Here is a 25395-nt window from a genome sequence, read left to right as displayed (position 1 = left end):
GGAGAGGCTTGTTTGCATAAGGCTTGTCTGATCCAGGAGAAATAAAAAAATCTTCCTTTGCTCAATTTGAATATTTTTACCTATTTACCTTTGCTCTAAATAAAAGCAGCTGTCTCTCTCTGGGGGGAATGATTTGTTATCTTTGACCAAAGATACAGAACAGGACCAGCTGTCATCAGCTGTCAGGGTACAAGATTTCCTGCTCTGTCCTCCCTGTTCTCCTTCCTGAAGCTCAGTTTTTCCTCACTCGTTTAGCTGCAATGCACCAATGGAAAGGAATCTGGGACACTATGAGTGGGATGGACTCTAGACTTTCTCTGCCACAGGGCCAAAGGAGTGCTGAACACAGCTGATGCTGTATATCCCATCCTCTGTTAACTTGTTCTTTCAGTGTTTTATTAAGAGTTTTTATTAGTCTTCATTAGCCTCCAGGTTTCCTGAAAAATAACAACAAAAAAATAAATCAGTGATTGTATCAACTCTGTTATGCAATGGCAACTTGCTAATTGCAACTCAAAATCTATTTCAAAGACTTAAAAGCATCAGGTACTTAAATTGATTCTTGGAATGATACTAGAGGTTGTGGTTTGCCTTGTTTCTCTTCACTAGAACAAATTGGTGTATTTTGCAAAATTTCATTTATCTCCCCCAGCATTTCATCTTTGTTCTACTGTTCTTGTATTTGGGTTATCGTGCAGCTTGTTAAAGTACATCACACCAGGGATTGTCTCACTAGCTAACTCAAAGCCATGTGTTTAGACTAGGGCCAGGCTGCTGCTTTGGTCCATGAAGAAAAGCACCTCCAAAGAGCAGCTGCAGTAGGAGGATTGCTGTACAAGTGTCCTACTCTTTGCATTGACTATAAGGGGAGCATAAAATATAGGTTTGTAGAAAACATACTGGTTTACTGGAGATTTTGGACTTCAGTGCACCAGAAATGAGCTTTCAGTGTCATAGCTAGGCAAAGATTGACAATCTTAAAATAACACTCTTGCTTTGTAGGGTTAACAACAACAACAGAAACAACAGAGATCCTGCAAACCCATATAGTCTTTATTCTAAATGTCAAAATTAAATCTCTAAAGACTTGAGTCCAAAGACCTCTGATGGATGCTGCAGCCTTTCTGTGTCTTTTGACTGCAAATCAGAATAGCACCACTGAATCCAGGTAGCAATAGTGTGACAAGAACGCCTCCTGGTTTGTCTTTTGTGTGCATGAGCCCTGCTGCTGATCAGCAATTGCCCCTTCCTGTTCTGCCTCTGAGAGCTGGTGATCTCCGTGGCTTCGGTTGAACCTGAAGGGAAAGAAGCCTGTTTGTAGTATTTTCAGAGCAGAGCTGAATACTTCTGAGCCATCTTTACTTACCTTTGGGTTGAAAAACTGAACTGAGCAGCAGGACGCTTGGGACCCATTGCTTGCTGTGCTGCAGGCTTCCTGCGTGGCCTTGGGCAAATAAGGTGAATCACTTGTGCTGCAGTCCCCTGTTTGGTAAAAGGGAAGCAGCGATCCTCCCTCAGCACAAGAGCAGGCTCTCTGCCCCTTTCAAGCTATGGCAGGAACTGCCTCAGGATGCATCCATGCAGAATCAGAATAGCTAGTTTTTCATTCTCAGTGGGACTGGTAGGTGTTTCCAAATTATGGATGGCTGGCAGATAATAAAGTCAAGTGAATGATTCCAGATTTTTCTTTGCTTTCCAAATTGGATTGAAAAAAAACAAAGCTTGGATTACCAGATGAAATCACTAACCCCTTCTCCCAGTATTTTTGATATATTCTGGAGTTACCAAAAAGTTATGCAACTCAGTGTGGTGATTTATTGCTATAAGCTGATCCTGTAATACTTCATTTGAGTGCTCTCCTTCCATTTTTACACTTAGAAGACTCTACAGAAGAAAATATTCATCTGCAGTTGAATTCTTGTTCTTTGTAATTTTTGCTTGTGCTACTCCTTAATTATTTGCTGCCTCAGTTCTCCAGTGGGAAATATGATGTCTCCAATATTGACACTTCCTTTAGGAAAGTTGTGACTCCCTGAAAATTCAGAACAAAATATTTTGCTTTGTCTGATTTCAACGAAAGAAAGAGCTTTCTATTTTGTTGAGCTGCATCAAAACACAAATATTCAGTATTAACTGACATGCCTTGCTTATGATCCACTGTCTCATGAGAACAGTGCCAGGGATAACATTTTCCATCATGTGTCTGGATAGCTTTCTGATCAAATTATCTGGTACATCATGGGAATTTCATGATGCTGCATCCTCTAGTGAGATGTAGCCTACCACACGAGCACAATTTATGGCAGAAACCATGGTTATACACACCTGAAGCAATGAGCTATCACAGAGAGATGCAGTTTAATCTTGAATATAGTCAAACATGCATGTACTTTGCTTCCAAAATTTTGCTATTTCAACTTTTTGTCCCTGAAGGACCAGTATTCTCCATGAACTCTTCAGTGTGATGCCATGCATTCACTGCCAATGCAGCTCAAGTCTGTTTGTTTGGTGGTGAGGAGAAGCTAAAAAAAAAGAATTGTTTGGAGGTATGGTGAGGTTTGGATTGCAGGATAGGTATTATAATTAATGATTACCAAGTCACCGTGCAGACAGGGATCAGCTAGGAGGTATAATACAGTGTATTTTATTTGATGCACTGAAAAGCCTTCTGCGTCCATTCCTCTCACTCCTGCTCCTGGATAAGTTGATTTAATTAGATTCGTAATAAAATTTATGTTCAGAAGTGACAGACTTGACTCATGGAGAATGCTAGAATTTCATGGGGTTTGCCTTAAGCATAAATGCAAGATTTGAATCTCAGCAGAGGCTGATATGTTAGGGAGAAGGTAAGTGGTGTTCAAATAAGTGGTGTTCAGAAGCAGCAGAAAACATGGGCCTATGGCTCTGTTTCTCCCACCAGCCATCCTCATTCAGTTATGTGTGCTCCAAGTGCCCTGTGCAATGCTTACCCATCACGCTGCCTCCCAGACCTCATCAGTTCTCAGGAGAGCAGCCGTACTTCAGGGGAACTATTTATTTATTCATTTATTTATTGTCTTTTAAAATCATTTTTATCTTAGAGTCTAGCTACAAGTGGAGATAAGCTATAAGACCAAGAGCAGGCAGGTTATACAAATAACGTCTTTTGTAATTTCTGTCACATATGTCTTAACTACAAGATATCAAACACCACAGGTTTCTGCTCGGAAAAGCTGATTTTCATGGATAAGCTGTCCCTTTTTTCCTGTTTGCACTTGTAATGAGAAGGTTCTCAAATGAGATTTTCAGCAGAAAAGTCTCAGTTTTGCCTTCTCTTCTGGCATGATTTGATTTCCTTCTGCTGGGGAAGTGGAAGTTTCTAGGACAGATTTGCACAGATTTCTGGAAGTTAAGACAAGATGCATTCAGGCTTGCCTGACCTGAACTCAGAACTTCTCACTTGTTCTCACCTACTTTCCAGATCTGCTGAATGTAGTGAATTCAGAGCATCTTTTTTTAGGAAAGAGGACATAAGAACAAATCATCTGATATATTCAAGATATATTTCTAAAAACTTCCACATTTGTAGTGCATTTTGGAGCCCCAAATATTTTCAGTGCTTCCATATTTGCGCTTCTTGTTTATCAGGCTCACAAGTAAGAAATGCAGTTGGATGATATATGGTTTAATCTTTTCTCCTGTTACAATGTTTTATCTTCCATCAAGTGTCAGAGGCTACATTTAGCTTAGCAAAATATATTATTCATAAGCAAAGATATACTTAGATGTGCAGTAAACAGAGTGCCAATTAGCACCACAGTTGGTTTACAAAGCATTTTCTTGTTTGTTTGTTTGTTTTCATAAGGTTTTCTGACAGATTTCTAAAGGGCATTATTTCCCCCTACGTATCTTCCACTTTAGTAATGAGATTCAGTGTTTCTTGTGACAGGAACAAAATAGTTGCACAGATCAGGAAACGTAAATACCGTTTCCTCTCCATTACTATTGCCATGATCTCTTATATATGGAAAAAACAATCTCTAATGTTTGAAAACATCAAGCTCTCCAATAGGGAACTTGTCATGAGAGTCTTCTCATCAGAGACTCTAATCATGAGCGAGACAACCCATGAAAGTGCAAAGTGGCTAATGGGTTCATGAGCCATTTACTGTCACTTAAGAGGTTGGATGGCTTAGCCTGTCCAACTCTCTATTTGTACATTCTTGACCCACTGCACAAGAGTGTTTTTTAGCTTATTTTTGCCTACAAGACAAATTTATTTCAGGTGCCCCAACCAGTGACTGACTCGTGTAAGAGTTTAACCACAAACAGCTTCTCTGTTACCTGGCATGTGGTAACCTAACAAATTCTTTCCGTATGATCACAATTCTCAACCTTTGTTGTTTCTTTTTTGGTGACCTGTTATTTCTTACGCCTCCTTCATACATCATATTTCTCATCATCACATTATTTACTTAACACCCTGGCCAGTGTTTCACATTGCTAGATTTTCAGTTTGGCAGCACTTGTGTTCATTCATTCCCAAACTACACAAGATATTAAGGAAATCAAAACTGCAGTGAGTTTGTAGTTGTGGGATATAATGTTCTGTTACAGAGAAGTGTGCCTACATGCCACTAGGGAAAAATGTAAGAACACACACTTCTGGATGGTATTTTTGACATTCTTAAGCATTTTAAAGGGAATCTACTGCTTCTTCTGGCACATAAGTAACAAATGGTACACAACAAGTAGCTGATTCTTCAAACTAAGCTAAACTTACTGCTAGATAGTCTGGTTTATGTTGCCACAGCAAATTACAGGATGTCGGTAACCCTTATGTTCCCATCCTCATGCTGAGTAAGCCAGAAGGAATTTATGTTAGAATTTACGAGCTGAAAAATAATCCAGTAGAGAATGTGAGAGGATGTTTTCTCTTCTTTATTGACAGAATTTTGTTAAATAGAAAACACAACTTTAAAAACTAGATAAAAATCTTCATCTTGTGCAGTGCAGGAGGATATCGACTGCTGCTCCTAGGCAAATGCTGCTCTAGCTTGAAAAGGATCAAAAAGTTTATTGGTTCAGCACTGAGAAAGAAAGGGATGACTTACAAACACTGTGTGTGTGCATCCCACTTACTTATTCCCAATATAAGTTAGTGAAATGATGAAATGTGCCCTTTGTGGCTCGTAAGTATAGTGCATGTGGAATCCAGTAGGCAATGTGAAACGTTCTTTGAAAAATATTTGCCAGAAACTGTTAGCTGTAAGTGCCCTGCAGTCGTCTTGCTTCTTCCAAACGCATTTAGGAACATGATGCAAAATCCATTGAAATCCACAGTACAATAGTCACCAGTTTAAGTTAATTACACCTGAAAAACTGTTATGCACAAAATAATGGAATCAGCATTTGCCGAAATGAAAACTTCATGTAACTGCTTTTTTCTATTTTTTGTCCCTCAAAAATCAGGATTGGAAAATATTTTCATTGTATTTTCTTTATATGTATCCCCAGTGGAAAGACTTGAGAGTGTCTACCTGTAAAGAACAAGGGCTTAATGTGCCGATAATGGATAACAAAATGTAAAGGCATCTATTTTCCTCCTATGGATTTTTGTTACATTTATGTATTACTAACTTGTCCTGCGAGTTCCGCTTCCCACACAGGTATTGTTCTGCAACTTTGCAGCTTGTGCTGTTTCCTTATATGAAGGATGCTTCGATAATGATGCCTCCTATTTCATTATGTTGGCCCGTGATGCCAGAGGCGGGCGGTGGCACGGCAGTAGAGGTTGAACCTTTCCAACAGTGTTCTGTTACGTGTTGTTGCCATCTGACAGATGGCAGCAGAGGGGCAGTCTGGCAGAATGGCACCTGACGTGGAAGTGCATGAAAAATTGTCACCCATTTACAATCACTGATGCTTGCTGAATGTGTATGGAGACCAAACAGTCTCCATACAGGATGGGAGAACAATGAGATGGTGGGTGGTGAATTTCAGAAGGGGCAACAGTGATACTGGGTCACCTCTGCTGGTGCAGATGTTTACAAGCATGGCACGCAGGCTCTTGTTCATGGCAGGAGAAAATGCACAGCTAATTGGTGGTAATGATGTTGAAAAAGAGTGTTTTGTAGCTGAGAGTTTGCTCTGTAAAATGATATTATGGTGCTCTTTGTATCTGTTGTAGCGTCCATGGAAATAAATAGGAGGCTTTTCTGTTGGGGCAACATAGGTACAGTACAGTTAGTCTTCTCGTCTTGAATCTAGTTTGACACATTTCTGTTTTGACAGGCAGAAATGATAAGAGAATTAAATATTTTTATGTTTTCTTATTTGCAGTTTCTTTGTCAGTACCAGAAATGGTACAATTGACTGCGCAAAGCTACAGAAGGTAGGTGTCAGACACTGCAGATATCTAAGGGTTTTTTTCCCCCCTTACTTTCCATTTTGATAAAAGGAGAAATTTTAGTTAAGATTGTTTTGTTCTTCATTTTTCCCCTCTCAAATTGGTAGCAACAGTATTAGTTCAGAAACCTTACATATTGCTTGTGGCCTGTTTAAGACTTGAGCTGAGGGACAACTTGCAATGAGAAAAATGAACATTTGTTACTTATCCTAATAGATACATGTAGGTAAAATTAAGCTTGAGTCTAGCAAAAGTGTGTTATCATTCCTATTAAGAAAGATTGTTATGCCTTTGCAGTGAGCAGGCTCTAAAAAACAGATATTTCTCTGCAGACTACTGGCTACAAACACGATGAGAAGCTGAGTGAAGCATTGTTCTCAGATGCCACTCCTACTGCTGCAGCTCATTGTCTCTCCAAAACTTTGTTCAGAGCAATTACATCTTTTTAAAGTAGGTGGCTAAAGAAACCGTGCTCCTGAAAGGTTCCCGAAAGATTCACCATCTGTCAAAAGTGAGCCATTCTGCCACCTTTATAATTAGCATTTACTGGTACCTCACACCTACATTCTCACACCTACTGTAACATACTGTTCTTGAGAACAAGCGTATTGCCACGCTCTCATGACGACTCTAAGGCACTGCTATTATGTATCATTATAAACGAAGACAAAATGCAAATGTTTACTCTAGGAAAAAATCATAATGATATCCCAGAGGAGCACATGAGTAAACGCATTTCCTTGTTGTTTTTTTCCAACCAGATCCTTGCAAGAATTTTCTGAAAGCCTGGTTATGTCAAGATGCAACAGCCTCAGATGTTCCCACTCTCACACTGGTGGACCACAGAGGTTAGTCACTTCCATATGTTTCTGGCTGGGAATGCATGGAATTCACCCATTTAGGGATCAACAAATAGGGTTACAATTTTTTGGAACATGCAGTTCCAAGTTCTAGCTCATTGAAATCATCTTATTTACTTTAAAGTGGTCAAAGTGCCCTCTTTAATAACTGGTGTCTGCTCTCAAATGCATTTGTAGTAGAAAAACAAATAAACACAAAAACCTGCCTCAAAGTTCATTGTTCTTTGAATTCCTTGCTTGATAAAAGACTTCAAGATCTTATGGCAGCTGCAATATCTTACCTGTATCACGTCTTGAACAAAGTGAGCCTGCCATAAACATACAGCTTTTATTAATGTTTCTCTTGCTAAGCTCTCTAGATACCATGCCACTAGGTATCTCTGGGGGAAGAAACCATTGCTAATCTCTTAGCATTGTGTCTGACAATAACCAAGTTTTGTTTAAGTCTCTGCAAGAGTAGAGAACAGAAGAGAATTACTTAACGCAAAAAAAATAATAATAAGTATTGCAAGAGAAAAGTGGTACCAAGATGATGGTGTAAATTATCCTGATGTTTCCCCCACAGCATCACTGAATGGCTGTCACTGTGTGAAAAGGATCCAGTGGAGATTCTCCTTGATTTGGGGTTTGGTACAGAGGAACCCGATGTCTGCACTAAAATCCCTTCGAGGTTCCTCAGTGGTTCTTCTGTGGCAAAAGGTATTGACATCCGAGTCTTTTTGGAAGCTCAAAAGCAGCGGATGGACATTGAGCTGCCAAACCTGTATGGTAAGTGGAGAAGGAATTTTAGCCAGGAATTTATTTTACTTCTTTAGAAGAAGTAAAATAAATAGCATGGGGACTGAGCGGGTGGAGAAGAGGCTTATGAGAGAAAGTATAGAAAAAGGGACATGTATTTAGTTGATATCGAGAATTCTCATTCCCTTTTCCCTTTTGTGGGAGCAGGACCCCTTTCACAGGGAAATGTACAGAGCAGCTGACAAGATCCCAGCCTCCCATCAGTAGGGCTGCTAGGGCTCATGCATCAGACCCACAAATCTCTAGCTATAACCTAACAGTTTGGCTGTTCAAATATGCCCTAATATGGATGAGAATCTTATTTTAAGCGCAATAAGATTGCACCATTTAAAGCAGACAGGCTTGATTTTTATTTGCTGTAGATGGTCCTAGTTCCATTTTATGTATTTAGCAGTTAAGAAATGAATACAAGGTCCTCACCCTGAAGTTATATCAGCATTAAAATAGCATTGTTAATTCTCTGCTATATCGCCCATCTGAAAAGTCCAATTTTGACATCATTTCCCCTCATGTTTGCTGCACAGGATAACCAGATGGCTCTTGAAATCTTCTGTTTATTTAAGATGCTCAAGGAAGCAGGATCTCTCATATAGTCCATGCATTCCTGTTTAGAATTAAGCTGAAGAAGTGGTATGGATGGAATAAGAATTGAAAAAGAAATGTCAGAGCATCATGGAAAATGTGTTTTTCCCTCTTTCTCTCTCTTTTTATAGCAAGGCCTGTGCACACATTTCAATATTTACAGCAAACTGACACATCAAACAGGTTTCTCAGCTCTCACTCTTTCTTTCTGTAACTCCTGAGAGGAAAAAGAGAGGAAAGAGAGAGAATCTGTGTGAGTAGATGGAGGATAGAGACCTCAAGGAAGAATCATAGAATGGCTTAGATTGGAAAGGACCTTAAAGATCATTTTAGTTTCAACAGCCTTATCATGAGCAGGCTTGCCACCCACCATCTGAGATTGCCCAGGATCCCATCCAGCCTGGCCTTGAACACCTCTAGGGATGGGGCATCCACAGCCTCTCTGGGCAGCATGTCCTAGGACCTCACCACCCTGTGAGTAAAAAATTTCTTTCTAACATCTAACCTAAATCTCCCCTCTTTCAGTTTAATGCCATTCCCCCTTGTGGTATTGCTATCGGACTGTGTTAAAGGTCAGTCTTGCTTTATACACTCCCTTCCAAGTACTGAAAGACCACGATGAAGTCTCCCCAGAGCCTTCTCTCCTCCAAGCTAAACAAGCACAACTGTAGTACTGCAGATGGGGCCTCAGAAGGGCACAATTAGCTCCCTCTCCCTGCTGACCACCTCTCTTTTGATGCAGCCCAGGATACATTTGGCCTTCCAGGCTGCAAGTGCACACTGCTGCCATCAGGACTCACAAGTCTTCTGTAAAGCAACTCTCCATGAGTTCTTCTCTCAGTCTATACTTGTATCTGGGTTTGCCTTGACTCAGGTGCAACACCTTGCACTTGGCCTTGTTAAACCTCACTACATTTTTGTGTGCCCACTTTCTGAGTATGTCCGGGTCTCTCTGGATGGCATCCCTTCCTTCTATTGTGCCAAGAAGGCAGAGAGCTCAGAGTGAATGAGAGGAAGGAGCTTCTAGGGAAGGAGTTTGCCCAGCTAACGTAAGCAGTGATAAGCCAAGGCGCGAATTAAGGACCAGACTTTGCAGTAGTCCTTGATGGGAGCACTCTTAGAGCAGGTTAATGGCTGCACTGTATGGGAGAGCTGCTGTCAAGTTAGCTAAGGTCTCAATTTCTATTTTGATGGGTGTGATGTCCATCAAAACGTATTTTCTTGCTTTTGACAGGTTGGGAGGGGATTTTCACACCATCTGTGTAGGCTTCCTAAGTATGTGCCTGGGCATTTAAGCAAGTGAGGTGACATCCATCCTTCAGAGATTCATACTTCTCTCTTCACGGACTCTACGTGTTTCATTATATGTGGTGATTAACCTCATAACCTCTGCACCAAGTTATAGGCATTTATCTGAAGCACCATCTCAAGGATCTTAATCACAACAGAGTCTATTTTCATAGTGAATGGAGAGTCAGGCACCTCCCATGGGTCATAATTGAGCCGCAGTTTCAAACACCTATCAGAAGTCAGTTGGTCTATGGGACCAAATAAGCAATCTAGCACATGCACCTTCCTATAACTGAGATTCCAAGAGAATATTTACTGCTAAAAGGATGAATCAGTTTTAGTGTGCAAAATTATGAGGGATATCATCAAACAGGCTTTCAAGACATTTGCTTGCAAACTCTATTTTCTAATCTTGCCATCCTTTCCTTGCCTAATAATTTTGTAGTGAAGTACAGCAAGAAGGAGAAATGGAAAACTCATGTTTAACAGATCTGGAAAATTGATTATTTCTAGAATCTAGTCTACCTGCCTTCAGCAGTAAGACTGCACCTAAATTTGCAAGCATTTAGTGATCCAGCTCTTCTTTTGGAAGAAAGCTTCCTGAAGATGATAGAGAAAAAGATTCTTCCCTGTAAATTAAGTAGATAGTTCAGGTCTAGAGATGCTTCAAGGTGTTTACCTTTCCATGAACCTTGTAGGGTACCCCAGCTGCTTTACTGTCACAGGACCATTTCATATTGAGATAAAAGTACCAAAATGATGCAGACTGCATGCTGCCTTTAGAGACTTCAAGCCCATATTAAGCCACTGTTCCTAAAGACATATAAGATGTGCTGGATGAATTCAGATATTGTCACCCAGTTTGGTTTGTTGTCACTAAATTGCTCTCGTTTGTCTCTATACACCAAAAAAGAAAAGTGTTTAATCTGAATTAGTGAATGACTGAGAAATGCTGTCAGTTTACTTACTCCTGAAATAGCAGAGAAAATTAATTGATTTAGTATGATGTGTTAGTCCAAGAAAGTGGAAGATGAGGAAAAGGATTATAGGAACTGTATGAGTGAAGGAGGGAAAAAAAGGGAGAGTGAGGTAAGAAAAACCAGTGACTTCCATACCAGAGTGATCTTTCTCCACTTCCCTATTTCTTTCATTTCCTAATGCAATCCTCTTCTTTCTGTTTGGTTCTTCCCTTACTGTGATGCAGATAGTTTTCTAGAGCTGCTCCATTGCTGATTTGGCTTTTTAAAATACATGTGTGTTGTTACAGAATTGTTTGTTAATTGTCTCCTTGCTTGGTGCTGATCCTTAAGCACTGTCAGGGAGTTTTTAAAGGGTCCACTTCACAAGAATAAGCTGCATTTTCAACAATGTCATTCATCAGTAAGTTATCTCAGGTCTGAAAGAACTTATCCCCATCATTCACTGATGGTGAAAATTTTACTGTCATCGTTAGAAGAGACATTTTATTACCTAACTGGTGAAATAAAGTTAATTGAGAATCAAGTTAAGTTTAAAAAAAAACAAAAAAAAAAAACAAAAAAAAAAAAACAAAAGCAGATATTTTTGAGTATATAGATCCAGAAACTCTTTGAAAAGCTTTCAAGCTACAGCAGGGGAGATTCAGGCTGGACATGAGGAAGTGTTACTTTTCAGAAAGGGTGGTCAGGCACTGCAATGGATGCCCAGGGAGGTGGTGGAGTCACCGAGCCTGGGGGTGTTCAAGGAAAGGCTGGATGTTGTGTTGAGGGACATGGTTTAGTAGGAGCTATTGGGAATAGGTGAACGGTTGGACTGGGTGATCTTGTAGGTCTTTTCCAACCTTGGTGATTCTATGATTCTATGAAAACTTCAGGTCTGTGGGCATTCTAGTTCAAAAATGTTTACGTGTTTCAATCTGACAACTAAAATAAAGTAAACCCCGCTCATTTTAGTATAACTTTTCCTTACTGCTGTATCTAAATTTACTCAGGGTATTCTGTCTTGTTTCTGGGGATTTTTCACCCATTTCGTTGAATCTCAGAATGTTTTGGGAGGGACCTTAAAGACCATCCTCTGCCTGATGAAGGCAGAGATGCCACCCACTAGCTCAGACTTTCCAGGGTTCCATCCAACCTGGCCTTGATGTGATGGGGCACCACAGCTTCCCTAGCCAGGGCCTCACCACCATTATAGTGAAGTTAAGCTGGTAAGGAGAGGTGCACATCATTGGAGATAGATATTAGCCAGTAAAAGCATCCCTAGAGAAGAAATGTAATACAAATTGCTAAATACATTCTCTGAGCTACTGCTTCAGTTCTAGCAACGACAGTATTGCCAAGGCTGAAGAAGAAGCAACCTAAAGTAGGAAAACACTTTAACATATGACAAAATGGAAAATGCGGAGATTTCCTTTTATTTTTTTCAGGAGAAGAACATCAGTTTCAGGTAAATCTTTTTTTTCCTTCTTCTTCTGACTGAACATTTTGATTTTTCCAAATTCTGCATTTGCTATGGGGAAAAAAAAAAAAAAAAAGTTGACTGAAAGTTCTCGATGACTCTGGAAACATCTGTGTTCCTTCATTCCTCTTTGAGCCTGTTGAAGACTTTGCAGATCTTTTGTGCAGATAACTGTGTTGGCCTGTGTAGTACCAGATTTTAGGAAGTAGTAACAAAACTGTGAATGTTTCCTCCTGAATTCTAAAATGGTAAATCATAGTAAAGTCATTAGAAGTTCTATGAAAAGTATAGATTCTGTTGAAGATTTATTGATCTTATTTACAGCAAGGCCATTTGCTGATGCATCTGAACTTTCTAGTGAAAATGATTCTGCAGTTATGTCCTTCAGGATCTCACCTGTGGTACAGATTTAGACTATTTTGAAGCAGGCTTCAGAGACCAAGGAGTTTGTATCAGACTCTTGCCTATTTGAGACACGCTCTTTGGGGAGCATCCCTAGAAACCAAAGCAACATCTTGCCTGGAAAGAAAAAGTCCAGAAAAAGAGGCTGTCCTTGACATAATTTCTTCATGACATTTGCACATGAACAAGATGACTTTTTTGTCCATGTGTCATTTCTTGGTCGTTTGATTTGTAACTTCAGATTTCACAAACTCTTTGATATAGTTCACCAAAGTTAAGCAGTGTGTAAAAATGTGAAAACTATTTCAAACTGCAGCAGTTTTGGTTCTGGTTCAAATCAGAATGTCTGGACTGCTCTGCCTCTGTCAGTCAAAGGAAATTAGCAGTTGTGATTTTTAGGGCCTCCTGATGTAGTAGGAGCCAGATAAAATACTGAGGCTGAAACAGCTTTACATGGAGAGCATGTTATAGCACAGTGGATGCACAAAATGATTTACCCCGATGTCCCAAACTTAGGCACATGGAAAATACCCAACACATTATCCAACACTCCGTGCTCATAGGTCAAATAACACCTTTAAGCAAAACCTTTTAACCATGTCTTAAAAAGTGGCAGCAGTGGCAGCATCTTCCTCTGGATTTGAAAACCAGGTGGTATCTGGGGAATTTTAAAAAAGGCTATTCTTGAGATATTGCAACAGTAAGGAATTGCAGACTGTGATATTGATCCTTGATGCAAAAGGCTGACTCAGATCTGTGCTAAGTACCCCCTTGTTTAATTATTGGTGAAGCAGCATTACCAACAGCCTGCATGCAGTAAATCTGGCTGCTCTCTAACAGAAATGGCAGCCAAGTATGTGAGCGTTTTGCCATCTACTGTCCTCAATGAATCTCTCAAGGAAGGAGAAGTCCTGGTGACATATTCATTGCCTCGGGATGGAGGCAGACACAATACTCAAACAAATGTGTTGCATTTCCTTGTATAAATAAACTTGATAGTGTTGCAGAGAAGGAATTCTCCAGGGTCTCTTAGGGAAGACACAGTTCATTTCTTTTTTTATGTTACTCTATGGAAAAAAATGGCAAAAATTACAAAAGCTTGATGCAATTGTTTTTTTTTTTTTTTAAAGGTCACCTATATACAATGTCAGCTATGAGTTTCTGGGAGATAAGTATGTTGTGATGCTCTGAAAATGAGGGCATAGCATGTATGGTCGATTTTTATCGATACGTATTTATCAGTACGTATGCATTTTGCAGCTATCCTGGACAACAGCCAGCAGAAAATGTTTATGATCAGATTTTATAATAACCTGATTCTCGTGGATTTTAATTAGTCCTCAGATATGGCATCCAAGTCTGGTCCAGCCAGCTGGAGAACTTCAGGCTGGATTCTGTAACTTTTATTCATGCAGGGCAGCATTCAGATGTACTTGTCCCAGTGAACTCAACACTGTGTGTTTGGCTGACACAAAGAACTGTGCAGCAGTTCTCTTAGTTCAGACCTATATGGTCCGAACAGAAGCAGATAGAAAAATTCAGCCAATTTTTAATCAGATACTTAGTATGTTTCTTAGCAGTGACAAGTTTGAATAATCATTGGTGCCAATTATTTGTTTTGTTTTTGTTTTTATAACTGTGTTGCCCTCCATTATGACAAACTTAAGGACGTTTTCGACAACTGGAAGTACTTGACCACATCACCAGTGCCCTCTCATCTTTGCTGACTGATGTGAACACCCAGCAGACCAAAGCACAGGAAGCTGGTGGGAATGTGACCGGTCATTTGAATGCTGTGAAGAGCAGATCTGTGGTCACACAGGTGAAGAGGAGAAGAATAGGTCAGCTCCTGAGAAGGGCTTCTAGGCAGACAGCACTACTGAACTTGGGCTCGCTGGCACCTGAGGAAGTCAGCATGCCAGGCACAGAAGATCAGCCTCACCTTTGTGTGGATATTGCTGAGAAGGAACCAATCCAGGCAGGATTTTCTGCACATGTTACCTTGCGCTGTCTGTCCCAGGAGCAAACCTGTAGAGACAAAAGTTCCTCAGCTTATCCCATATCCCAGTGCCCGCCAGCTCTGCCAGGGAAAACCTGTGCTTCATCGTGTTTAGTGACAAAACAGCTCCACCTTTCTTCTCCACGTGAGGCACCTGCCAAAGATGGGCCAAGAAAAGAGCCCCATTTGCTTTTGGCCCAGATGCTCAAAAAATTGGCAGGTCCAAACTGCAGGCTTCCAGATTCATTTGAAATGGAAGAGGTGAGGTGGATTTTTGTATATTGCTTGCTGGCACTTTCTCCCTACCTGTATTTATTGTATAGGTTTGCACTGTCTTTTTCAGGATGGAAGCTAGAGTAAATGACTTCAAACACCATGCTGCAGCATTATGGGGAAAAACAGTGGGATTTACTCTTCTCATTGGGGTTTTGATTATTTTGAATTGTCATTGTGTTGGGAGACTGTCAAGGAAGTTGGCACTGAAGTTACTAAGGTAGGATTCATTCAACCAGTATGATAGTGTAAGATGCCAATATGTTTTATGCAGTGCCAGGTTGCTGGAGTTTTTTTTTTTACAGAAGGAAGTTGCAGGAACACTAATACAGATGGTAAGGGTTATTTTTACAGATCCAATCATTAACCAGTTCGTTGGATTGGTGGTTTTTCTTTTTTATTTCTTTCCCCTGTGCTCATGTTCTGGTGTGCTTTTTCGGAAAGTTTCATCACAAAATTATCCTTGGTTTTATAGCAGTGTCTGAAATATTTTATCACTCTGTAAGCTGAGCATCCTAAAAACAGAATAAATCAGAACAGCAGCTTGTTCTCATATCTGCTGTCAGCAAAGTCCACGGTACTCAGCTATCTATGCGTTTTAGCAACAGTGGGTTGTCAGCAGGGTTCAACATGAAGTAGCAGAGACCAGGATACTTGCCAGTCCCCTAATTACATCTAGATTTGTGTCAGCAGCAGTTTTTCTCTCCACGCTACTGCAGAAAAAGGACTACAGTATGATTACCTCCAGTCATACAGAGTGGGTCTGACAGGAACGCTCTTGCCCATCCATCCACCCGGCCATTCTCTCCAGCCATCCTTCATGATTGAGGAGAAGGAAGGAGTCTTACAGTCCTTTTGTAGGAAACATAGAAAGTAGGAGAAACGGGGTAGCTGACAACCCTCTGAAAACATAGGGAACTTGGGAGTGAGGAAGGGAGGGAGGGGAGGAAGGAGCAGAAAATCACTGGAGAAGGTGGCCCAGAAGTTTTTCCAGCTTCAAAAACATTGGAACAGATGAAGTTAAGGTAGTGGCATTCTTCTTGAAGAAAGAATGTTTATCTTTTCAAATCTTCACAAAGATATTTTTCCATGAAAGGTTTGGTGCAGCCTTTGTATGGGCAGAGCTGACTCAAGAGTCGGTATCTGGACCTGACTTTCACCCTCAGTGGGAGAGACAGTGTCTTTCAAAGATCTCTGGCACAGCAAATTTATAGTCCCAAAGCAGCCTGTATGTCTTTGCAAAGCACTCAGCATGCTGGACTTGCAGCTCTGTGACTAGAGGTTTACATAGAAAGGAAGAATTGACAGAGCAGTGAATGCACGTAACAGCAAACTCCTCAGTTTGATGTCCTAAGGCAATTATAGGAGAGTAGCATGTTCAAATTCGGCGGTGTGTACCCTGTTTAACTTCTGGATATTCTCTACCACATCATTACATGAAGGCTGTAAGAGCAGTGCACTGGCTGAAAGGATTAGACACTGTTAGTCTGACAGTGGCCATTAACATATGTCTGGAAGAGAGAAAAAGAAACAGTTGTGTAGAGAGCGATCCTTCTCTCCCTGGCCTTTGACAAGGAGGGATTTAGAGATCTCTGAAGCTGCATACTGCATCTGGGATACACCTAGCCTGTATGTGTATGCATTACTTGCATGTAATGGGTCCCTCTTTTCTAGTAAGACTTTCCTTGAAGGAAGATTACGCAGTATCATGTTAAAGTGTTCCTATTCATGCCATGAAAAAGACAAACAGGTTTTCATTCTTAAGAGGAAAAAAATATTCTGACCTTACATCCACTATTTGGCAGGAATTTGCCTCCATATGGCTGTATGTCTTTGGGCTTCTACTAAGTCACAGGTTTTTTTTCAGGGATGTTTCTCTGAGGCTGTTCAAACAAGATTGTTAATGTACTTCCAGGTTGGAATCATTTATCTATTGATAACCTGAGGAACTCTTGGAAGGCTTCACAGACTACTTTATGTCAAGAACAAATATTTTTAAAAAAGAAACAACCCAAAAATGAACCAAGCTGAAAGATTTAATGTTTTCACTTTGAAACATCTAGTTTTTGGGTTTGTTTTTTTTTCCAGCTCCTTTCCTCCCATCTCCACTAATCATTACTATCAATATGAATTTTTCCTCTTCCTTTCCAGATTCAGAGCTTTGAGGATGAAATTCCATGTGGAAATACTCCTGACACCACCTCAAGTGAGTGTTAAGATACTGACATTTTGCCAGATTTTTTTTTAAAGCAGCGTTCCCACATAGTTTCTTCTAAAGCTTCTCCTAATATGTTTTCCCCTCTCTGCTGCCATCACTCCTGGCACTGGATGTGTTACTCTAGATGTAAGTCTAGCATGGCCAAACTAGACTTGATAAATCACAGGCATGTAAAATAGATTCACCTTGTCAGGGAGACACAGCGAGTGCACCCGAAGAAAGTTCCTCACATGCAAAGCCTTGAGGGTCTGGGGCATCCATATACTTTAATCAGACCTCTCTGCACTTACAGGTGACACAAAAGCTTCACTCCAACTCAGGGATTCATTTGTCAGGTCCAAATGACCCCTTACCTGCCAATTCCCAGATCTAGGATCAAACATGAAGTTGGAGTTGGAGCAGCTCTGCAACCACTCCATATGCAACTCAACCAGGACTACACAGCCATGACATTCTGGTGGCAGCATGGCCTCTGCTCCATCATCAGTCCCCTACATCACATGCGCTGTCATCACATGAGCAGACATAGCACTGAATTGTGATAGAAAACAATTGTTTGAGGAGTGTGTGAAAGGATTAAACACGAAGCTGTTACACCAGATGTTACGTTGCCATTGGAGGCTATCTCAGCTTGGGTCCTGGGAAGCATTTGCTGGCAGGGGTGGTGGTACTTGGGAAGGTGGCTGTTCAGTCTCCAGAATATGGAGTGTTCGGCTTTGCTCTCTAGAAAACTTTGCTAAATTGATGCTCAGAGTAGGACTGACAGGTATTTTTTTCTTTTTTTCTTTTTTTAAAGGGACTGAAATTGTGTATGAAAGAACTAATAAGTAGTGTGAATGAAGCAGCAAAGGAAAAAAACGTGAAAGTTTGATGAGCCCTTGACTTTTGAGGACTAAATTATATCAATTTTGGGGAGCTGGCACAAATAATTAAGCCACTAGAGTGCATAAATACGTATCTTAAAAAAAAACAACTCAGCTATCTATTGGTGCCAATCATTTAATTATGTCACTGATGGGAGCAACAGTTGTATGTACAGGAGTGAAGTCATGAGCCTTTTGAAGGCAGTGGTCAAAGTCCCACTGACTTCAGTTAAGCCACAGATTTCATCAGAGTGCGTAGAGTTTTCTTGGTCAATGCAGGAGCTGAATAACTGTAATTGAGTACCTCATGAATTCTTTGGATCTGGAGGGTTTCTTTTTGTTTTCAAGTTTTGTTTTGGGGGTAGGTTTTTGTGTTTTTTTCTTCTCTGTGTGTGTTTGTATGTATTTTGTAATAGATGCTGTACCTATGGCAGCCAATTCCTCTTGCCACATCTTCTGGTAAGGTTGTATTTTTTCATTCTGTAACTGCTTGTCTCCAATGATATCTGTGGCCTCATGTCATCTTTGAGGCTGTGCAGGCTGTGTAATTTGTCACCTGACTTACATTAAGTCGCTTTGATTTTGCTTTCTGATGAATGTCTTGATCTTTACAAACAAAGATGAGCCCCATACCAATAGTCTTGCTCGTAGCAGTATTTGTACAAAGAATAGCAATTCCCCAGGACTTGTGCAGTCAAAACCACCATTTGGACAAACGTTCAGTGAGAAATGAACAAAAGAGAATGTGGACATAGCTTGCTGAGAAGATATTTAAAAAGTGATATCGTACTCCAGAAAGTTTTTTTCCTTTCTTTGCCCAGCTATAAATTGTGGCTACACTATTTAATGATAGAGGCATTAGTTAAAGGCATTTGAAGATTATAGAAGTATACTGATCATGATGTAAGAAAATAATCAACTGTATACCCTGCATAATCTTTTAAGACAGGAATAAGCATGTATGAGGGCTGGTCCAGAAATAATGCCTCTTATTTTACTGTATTGGCACACGACACCCATAGTGGATGTTGCTGGAATGGCAGCAGGGGGTGAAACTTCCAACACAGTCCCATTACATGTTGTTGCCATGTGACAGATGGCAGCAGAGGGGCAGTATGGCAGAATGGTGCCTGACATGGAAGTGTGGATGAGGCAAAGGTGTGTCATTGAACTCCTCCATTGCAAAAAATTGTCACTCACTGACAGTCATCAATGCTTGCTGAACATTTACAGGGACCAAACAGTAGATGTGATCTCAGTGAGGCAGCGTTTCAGCAGTAGTGACAGTGACCATGGGTAATCCTGGCTGATGTAGCTTGTTACAAGCACAGCATGCAGGCTGTTCATGGCTGGAGGAAATATATATAGTATATGGCTAATGGTGGGGACTGTATTGAAAAAGAACATTCTGTAGCTGAGAATGTGCTCTATCAAATGGTGTTATTGTGCTCTTTGTATCTGTTATGGCGTCCACGGAAATAAATAGAGGCATTACTTTTGGAGCAACCTGAGCATTTGGTAAAAATTTCATAACAGAGAAAGAGGAAAGTCATTATTTCTTTTTAGCTCTGATATGACTTCTATCCAATTAAGTGATCAATTTATAATACAATTGAACCGCACTTAAGATTTCTGCCTTCTCAGCAACACGTTTTAGAGTTTAGAGGAGAGGAATCTTGTCCTTCTTCCTTTCTCTGCTGTTTTAGAGTTGTTGATGCTTGGCCTAAATTTAAAGTCTCTTTTATGGGCTTTATTCGTGTTCTCTGCCTTTTTCCCACTGCTTCTAAATGACGTGCCCCTCCATACCCATGGGATTCTTGTTACTACTTCCATTTGCTTTGTATCATGGCAGCAGTCGAAACTCAGCGATTATGAATGCACTGTCGTTAGCAGTGAATAACACTAGCTCTTACAAGGATTCCTGCTCAATTGGCAGAATTTGTCTCAGACCCATAAGCAGGGACCCTCGAAATAGGAGCCAGTGGGAAATGTGCTCCAGGTTCCATCAGGAGCCTACGCAGGGAAAACCTCAGCTCCCAGGGGAACACGCCTGAAATTAGATTTAGACTGCAAATCGTTCGGGATACAGGCTGCCTGTTTTTCAAGGCAGTTCCAGTGCAGTGCCTGATGGCGTTGAGGACCCACTCTCATTTGTTTGCGGGCTCTGTGAGAAGGGGTATGAGAGCAGTGATGAATGTGCTGGAGCCTGGCATGACCCTGCTGAAATGGGATCTTACCTGAGCGGAGAAGCATGAGGTGCCCACCGTGAGAAGAAATAGAGATAGATAGGAACAGACTGCTTTGCCTAGATGGAGCATATTAGAGACGGGTGACTTATGGAAGTGCTTGTCCCTGTGGTATTGTCCCTTGGCTCTGTAGCCTGGCCTCAATTTTAGTCCAATTGCTTAATTTTCTACACTCCCCATGAAAGCCAATTCCCTGGCTGCTGTGTGTCTTCTTTATATTTCCCCATAATGTAGATTCTGGCTGTTTAACTGCAGTAGGCTTTATGATAAGGCTTTTTTTCCCTCTCTCTTGGCAGAACGCTGAGACTTAATTTTAAAAGACGCTGAAACCCCCAAACATCCCCAAATGACTTACAGGGAAAGCAGAGTGTTTTCTAGCTCTGTTTTAAAAAATATTACAATCTTTTTTATTAGGCAATTTTATCATTGTTATAAATAAGTAATTGTACTGGGGAGAAGGGATAATCCTTATTTAATTAAATTCATCTATACTCCCAGGTTGGCAGCAACCAGACATATGTGAGACTAATACCCACAGCCTGCCTGTATGCATGTGCAATTAAAAATTCACTCTACAGTAGCACTGGCAGTTTAGTGTTGCTTTTGGCATTTACAAATTCTTTTATTTTGTGACTTTTTTTTTACCATACACATATGCTGGAGCAGATGTTGCTTATTTGTTGTTTATTCAAATCTGTAGGCTCTGGCAGCTAACTCCATTGTTCTGTAATGAAGCTTTATTCACTGTCCTGTATTAGGACCCAGCAAATGCATGACAGGCAGAGTTAGCTCTCAGCAGGAACTACAGTTATTGTCCTTACTTATTGGCTGTTTATATTCTAAAGCTCACAGTTGAGAAAGCTGGCTGGGCAGGGTAAGGGGCTGGGGGTGCTGTGTGCAGAGGAAAATTACTTGACTCCACTCACTGTATCTTTGCCCTGATGAGGTGCAGACTTGCATGTAAACTCATCTGTTGCAGGGATTTCATATTCAGCACTTGAAAAATAGAGCTGTTCTCCCCCTCTGCCCCCTCTTCTGCCTTGTTCCACCCCCACCCCTGCTGCTCCTTCCTTTTTCAATTAGCCTTTGTAAAGCACTGGGTTTAACTAAAGGATGTTCCAGCGTTGTTCATCCCCTTAACTCAGCACGTGCCTGGAAATTCATTAGCAGCCACATCTATTAGGGAGTCAGTGTTAGCTGGGTGCACCTTGTAGACTCCCTTTCTCTCTCTTGCTGCTTCTTTGCTTCCCTCTACCTCAGCGGGGCAGAGACGTACCCGAGAAGCAGGAATTCCTGCATGGCGCTGACCCGGGCATCGAGTGCCAGCAGAAAGGAATTAGCCTGCTGGAAAAGCCCGTGGTAGCCCAGGAGGCAATCAATCAGGAAAGTAACCACCTCCATCTGGCTCCCTGTGACATGGTAGCTCACTACCGAAGCGTTTGTGATTCATCTTGTCCCAATGAGTGGTGCCAGGGATCCCGTACACCCATTTTTTGCAGCAGCTGGGAACGTTCTAGCTTCCTTGCATGCTGAGCTAAAGCGTTAGCTCCTGTGACTTATCAAGTGGCAATTCTTTCAATTATCACACCTTCACTCCTCCCACTCACAGGCTTCTCTTATGGTTTGGCACCATGGGAATATTCACAGAATGCAATTGGCATTTCTTTTAATTGACTGAGTGCCAAGAATGTGAATCCTCTTTGTTATCTATTATCCATTGTAATGTCTGCCTGCGACTGAAGTAGCAACCTCTTCAAAAGGGCAGGAGGAAAAGGCACAAATATTTCCTATGCTTCCGAGCGTATAGGATTTTTCTAGGTGCCTTTATTTTCAGTGTAAGGAAGACTTATTTAGTGTTTCTTATTTACTGCACTACCTGCATCGCAGTGTTTTCCTTTGCTTACTACACAGGGATTTTTACTTTTAAAAACAGAATGAATAAAAGGGAAATACAAAGATACAGCCAAAGAGGACACTTGCTAAAGTGGCAATCAAAATCTGGAACTCAAAAATGTCCTATAATTACTCTTCTGTTGGTACTGCCTGATATTTATGTTAAGCTTTGCAATTGGTTAATGATCACATACGGTCTCCTGTTATGAGGTCTCCCTTCAGAAAACACGATGAGTAATAGATCCTTAATAAACATCTATATGTTCTTGAGGCAGTTCATCTGAGTTAGCGTTGTGCAAATATCTTCACAGTAAAAAATCTCCACTCCTTCCAAAAAAAAAAATTAAAAAAAATCCAGGAAGACACTACAAAGAACACTCATGGAGTTCCACGTTCTCTGCAAAAAAAGACAAGTTTTGCTATGTTATGAGTGGAAGTTGCTCTTGGGTGCTTTTCTTTTTGGTCTCATTGCTTGGTAGGATGTGACCCTTTGCACAGCACTGGCATTTCTCATACAGAGCAAATAGCACATCTTTGTTGGGGTGTGGGGAGAAGCCCCACTTTGCAAAGCAGTGGTTTTATCTTCTGCAGTTGACCTGGCACAGAGGAGTCATCTGCTACCTTTAGCTGTTTTGTTTTTGCTTCCGTTTGTTTTATGATGCTGCAGACTACATTTTCCCCATGTTCTGCCCACAAGCCATTTGAAGGCCTTTTCATTCTTCTTACTTCTCTACATAAGACTCCTATAAGTGAAACTGAGAGGAAGCTGTGTCATTTTCATGCATTTTTTAGCCTGAAGAAGCCTTGCAGAAAGGTCCCAGCAATAAGCAAAAACTGCTAGAAAGCAGAGACTGAGAGAAAAGAACAACACTGAAAAGCAAAGTTGTGAAATGATGGAGACCCAGGAGGTGGTGATGCCACAGTCACCAGGGCACAAAATAGGCGGCAAATAGAGGAAATCTGGCACACTTCTGAGCTGGTCTCTGGGAGGCTGAGCCACCTGCCAGTGGTGTCAGAGGCTCTGGCTGCAGTCCTCAGGTAGAAACAGCCATCTCAGGGCCTCCGGGGCTTGATTTTCAGTGAGTACATTCCTAAAAGTCATTGCACATTCGTAACATTTTGCTGTGCATATGTGTCATATTTTAGGTCCTGCAGACTGATTCATCCTAGTGGGAAAGGATGTGCACACACTGCTTGCTTGAGGCAGATGGCCCAATGAAAGTTATAAAAACCTGTTGCTGGTTTAAATCCTAGGAAATACAGGGAAATACAAAATACCTTAGGTATTCGTGAGGACAGCTACACAGTTTGAGTGGTCAGTTTAGATTAACAGCCATAGCCTTTTAAATAAGAAAACTTCTGAAATGAAATCTAGCTGTGCAGAAGTTGTGTTGAGGTCTTGAAATGAGACCTTTTGTAATATCTTTTCCTCTTCTGTTCCTACCTACACCCTCAACAGAGCACAGCAGGACCAGAGCCTTGCCTGACCATCCATGATGCCGTGCTAATGGCACCTGTTGAAAGACTGGCCATTTGAAACTTAAACCTCGTTCCAAAATTTATCCAACTTCACATCCTACTTCAGGGCAGATTTGTGAGAACACAGATACCCTTCTTCTGATGCTCCCATATTGCTTTGCCATGGCTGTTAAGGGAGAGGGCTGGTTCCTGCCATTGTCAGTGACCCTTTGAGAAGGGGGCTTTGGTGTTTATCCTGGTCATATTTGATACTGTAGAGAGCTCAGATTTCTTTCCAGATGAAAACTGTGATTCTTATTCCATGGATCTTCTACATACTTGTTGTCTGCTTACCCGTACAGAGAATTTCTCCTTGGAAAATATCACTGACTAAAAGAGGCAGTCTCACTAAGCTTGACATTCTTAGGCCTCCCGAACACAGTTCAGTGGCTATCACCATGGAAATAGAGCTGCTATAATTGATCTCTACAAAGCAACCACCAAAAGCTAGACACATATTCTGACCTCCTGATTGCTTGGTCTGCTGCTGACCAGGCAGAATTTGCAGGACCCTTGCAAGACCAAAGAGGCTTTCCACTCATTTTTCTCAAAGGTTTTAAGTTTTGCCAGAAGCCGTTCTTCCTTTTGTGAAGCCTTTCGGTTGCACAGAGCCCTATGAGGCTCACTGCAATCACTTATTTTTTATTCATTATCTTTGTGCAGCTGCTACTGGGAGAAGTTGTGATGTAACATGATCTACAGTGTAGGCTGATGACATTCAGCTCTAGCTCTCATTTTCATCAGAAGCAGACACAACCATCACCCGTCTCTCCCGACATTTGGCAGCGGCATGAATCTGAATTAATGACAGTTGGCTGAAGCTCAGCTGAAATAAGATGGAAGTGATACTGACTCTCAAGGAAAAGTAGGAGGAGGACCTGGCAAAGTTTGAAGCCGTTTCATCAGCTGAAGGAAGATAAAAGACCATTGTCAAAGTGACTGCAATTTTGGGTTTTGACTAGATTCATCGCTACGCCTAACCTCCCAGTCTGCAGAAACATCATCTTTCACAGATAACTGCCTACAGTGTTCTCTCTTTTCCCGTCAAATTCAGCTCTTAGATTACTCATTTGTAGTTTTCTGGTTTTTTTTTTTCCATTTGTAGGGCAGTGTGTTCTTGTGTAGGACAAGCAGGAAGCGATCAGAAGCTGTGAGTGGAAGGCAAGGCAGACGCCTTGCTCCAAGCATGGCAGCTTGCAGTGGTATGCCTGCTGCTCTCAGGGACAACGTGTGAGATTCATGGTGCCATGCTGTATTACCAGACCTGATGGGACCTTTGACCCATCTACTTTAAATACTTTCAAAGGGGTTTCCATGGACCAAATTGTCTGGGAATGTTCTTAGGAAGGGCAAAGTTGGAGGTTTCAGAACCGCCACCAAAGTACACACACATCAGTTCTGAGCTCCTCTGGAGAGGCAGAGGATGTTCCACTAATTCAAGGAAGGAAGGTGTATCGTTTTCAGTGAGCAGAAGGTAGGGAACGCACTACTTCCCTTGTCTGTGTTCATTTACAATTTAGGCAGGAAGGAAGGGAAATGAACATTAAAAAAAAAAGTTTTATTTTTCTTTAATGAGCAGCTTAGTAGAATATTATGATCTAATTCAGTTCTTCTACAAAGCTTCTTTCT

General features: G+C 41.1%; 1 protein-coding gene across 6 annotated transcripts in view; it reads left to right on the top strand.

Annotated features, from left to right (window-relative positions):
• The window catches only part of ITPRID1 (ITPR interacting domain containing 1), a 49441-nt gene that overhangs the window by 7673 nt on the left and 16373 nt on the right, over positions 1 to 25395 (top strand). For 4 of the 6 annotated variants that reach the window (XM_052692626.1, XM_052692625.1, XM_052692630.1 and 1 more), the window contains 5 exons: positions 6322 to 6373; positions 7150 to 7236; positions 7814 to 8016; positions 14424 to 15016; positions 17180 to 17234. In XM_052692626.1, the coding sequence (XP_052548586.1) occupies positions 6342 to 6373; positions 7150 to 7236; positions 7814 to 8016; positions 14424 to 15016; positions 17180 to 17234 (970 nt within the window). In that variant the 5' untranslated portion in view covers positions 6322 to 6341. The remainder of the gene's footprint in view (positions 1 to 6321; positions 6374 to 7149; positions 7237 to 7813; positions 8017 to 14423; positions 15017 to 17179; positions 17235 to 25395) is intronic. The other 2 variants (XM_052692629.1, XM_052692628.1) reach the window with 1 other exon arrangement.

This window comes from Tympanuchus pallidicinctus, unplaced genomic scaffold (genome assembly GCF_026119805.1).
Source record: "Tympanuchus pallidicinctus isolate F22 unplaced genomic scaffold, pur_lepc_1.0 scaffold3, whole genome shotgun sequence".
Lineage (NCBI taxonomy): Eukaryota > Metazoa > Chordata > Aves > Galliformes > Phasianidae > Tympanuchus > Tympanuchus pallidicinctus.
The sequence above is the reverse complement of the archived record's forward strand: the minus strand, read 5'-3'. Positions and strand labels throughout refer to the sequence as shown.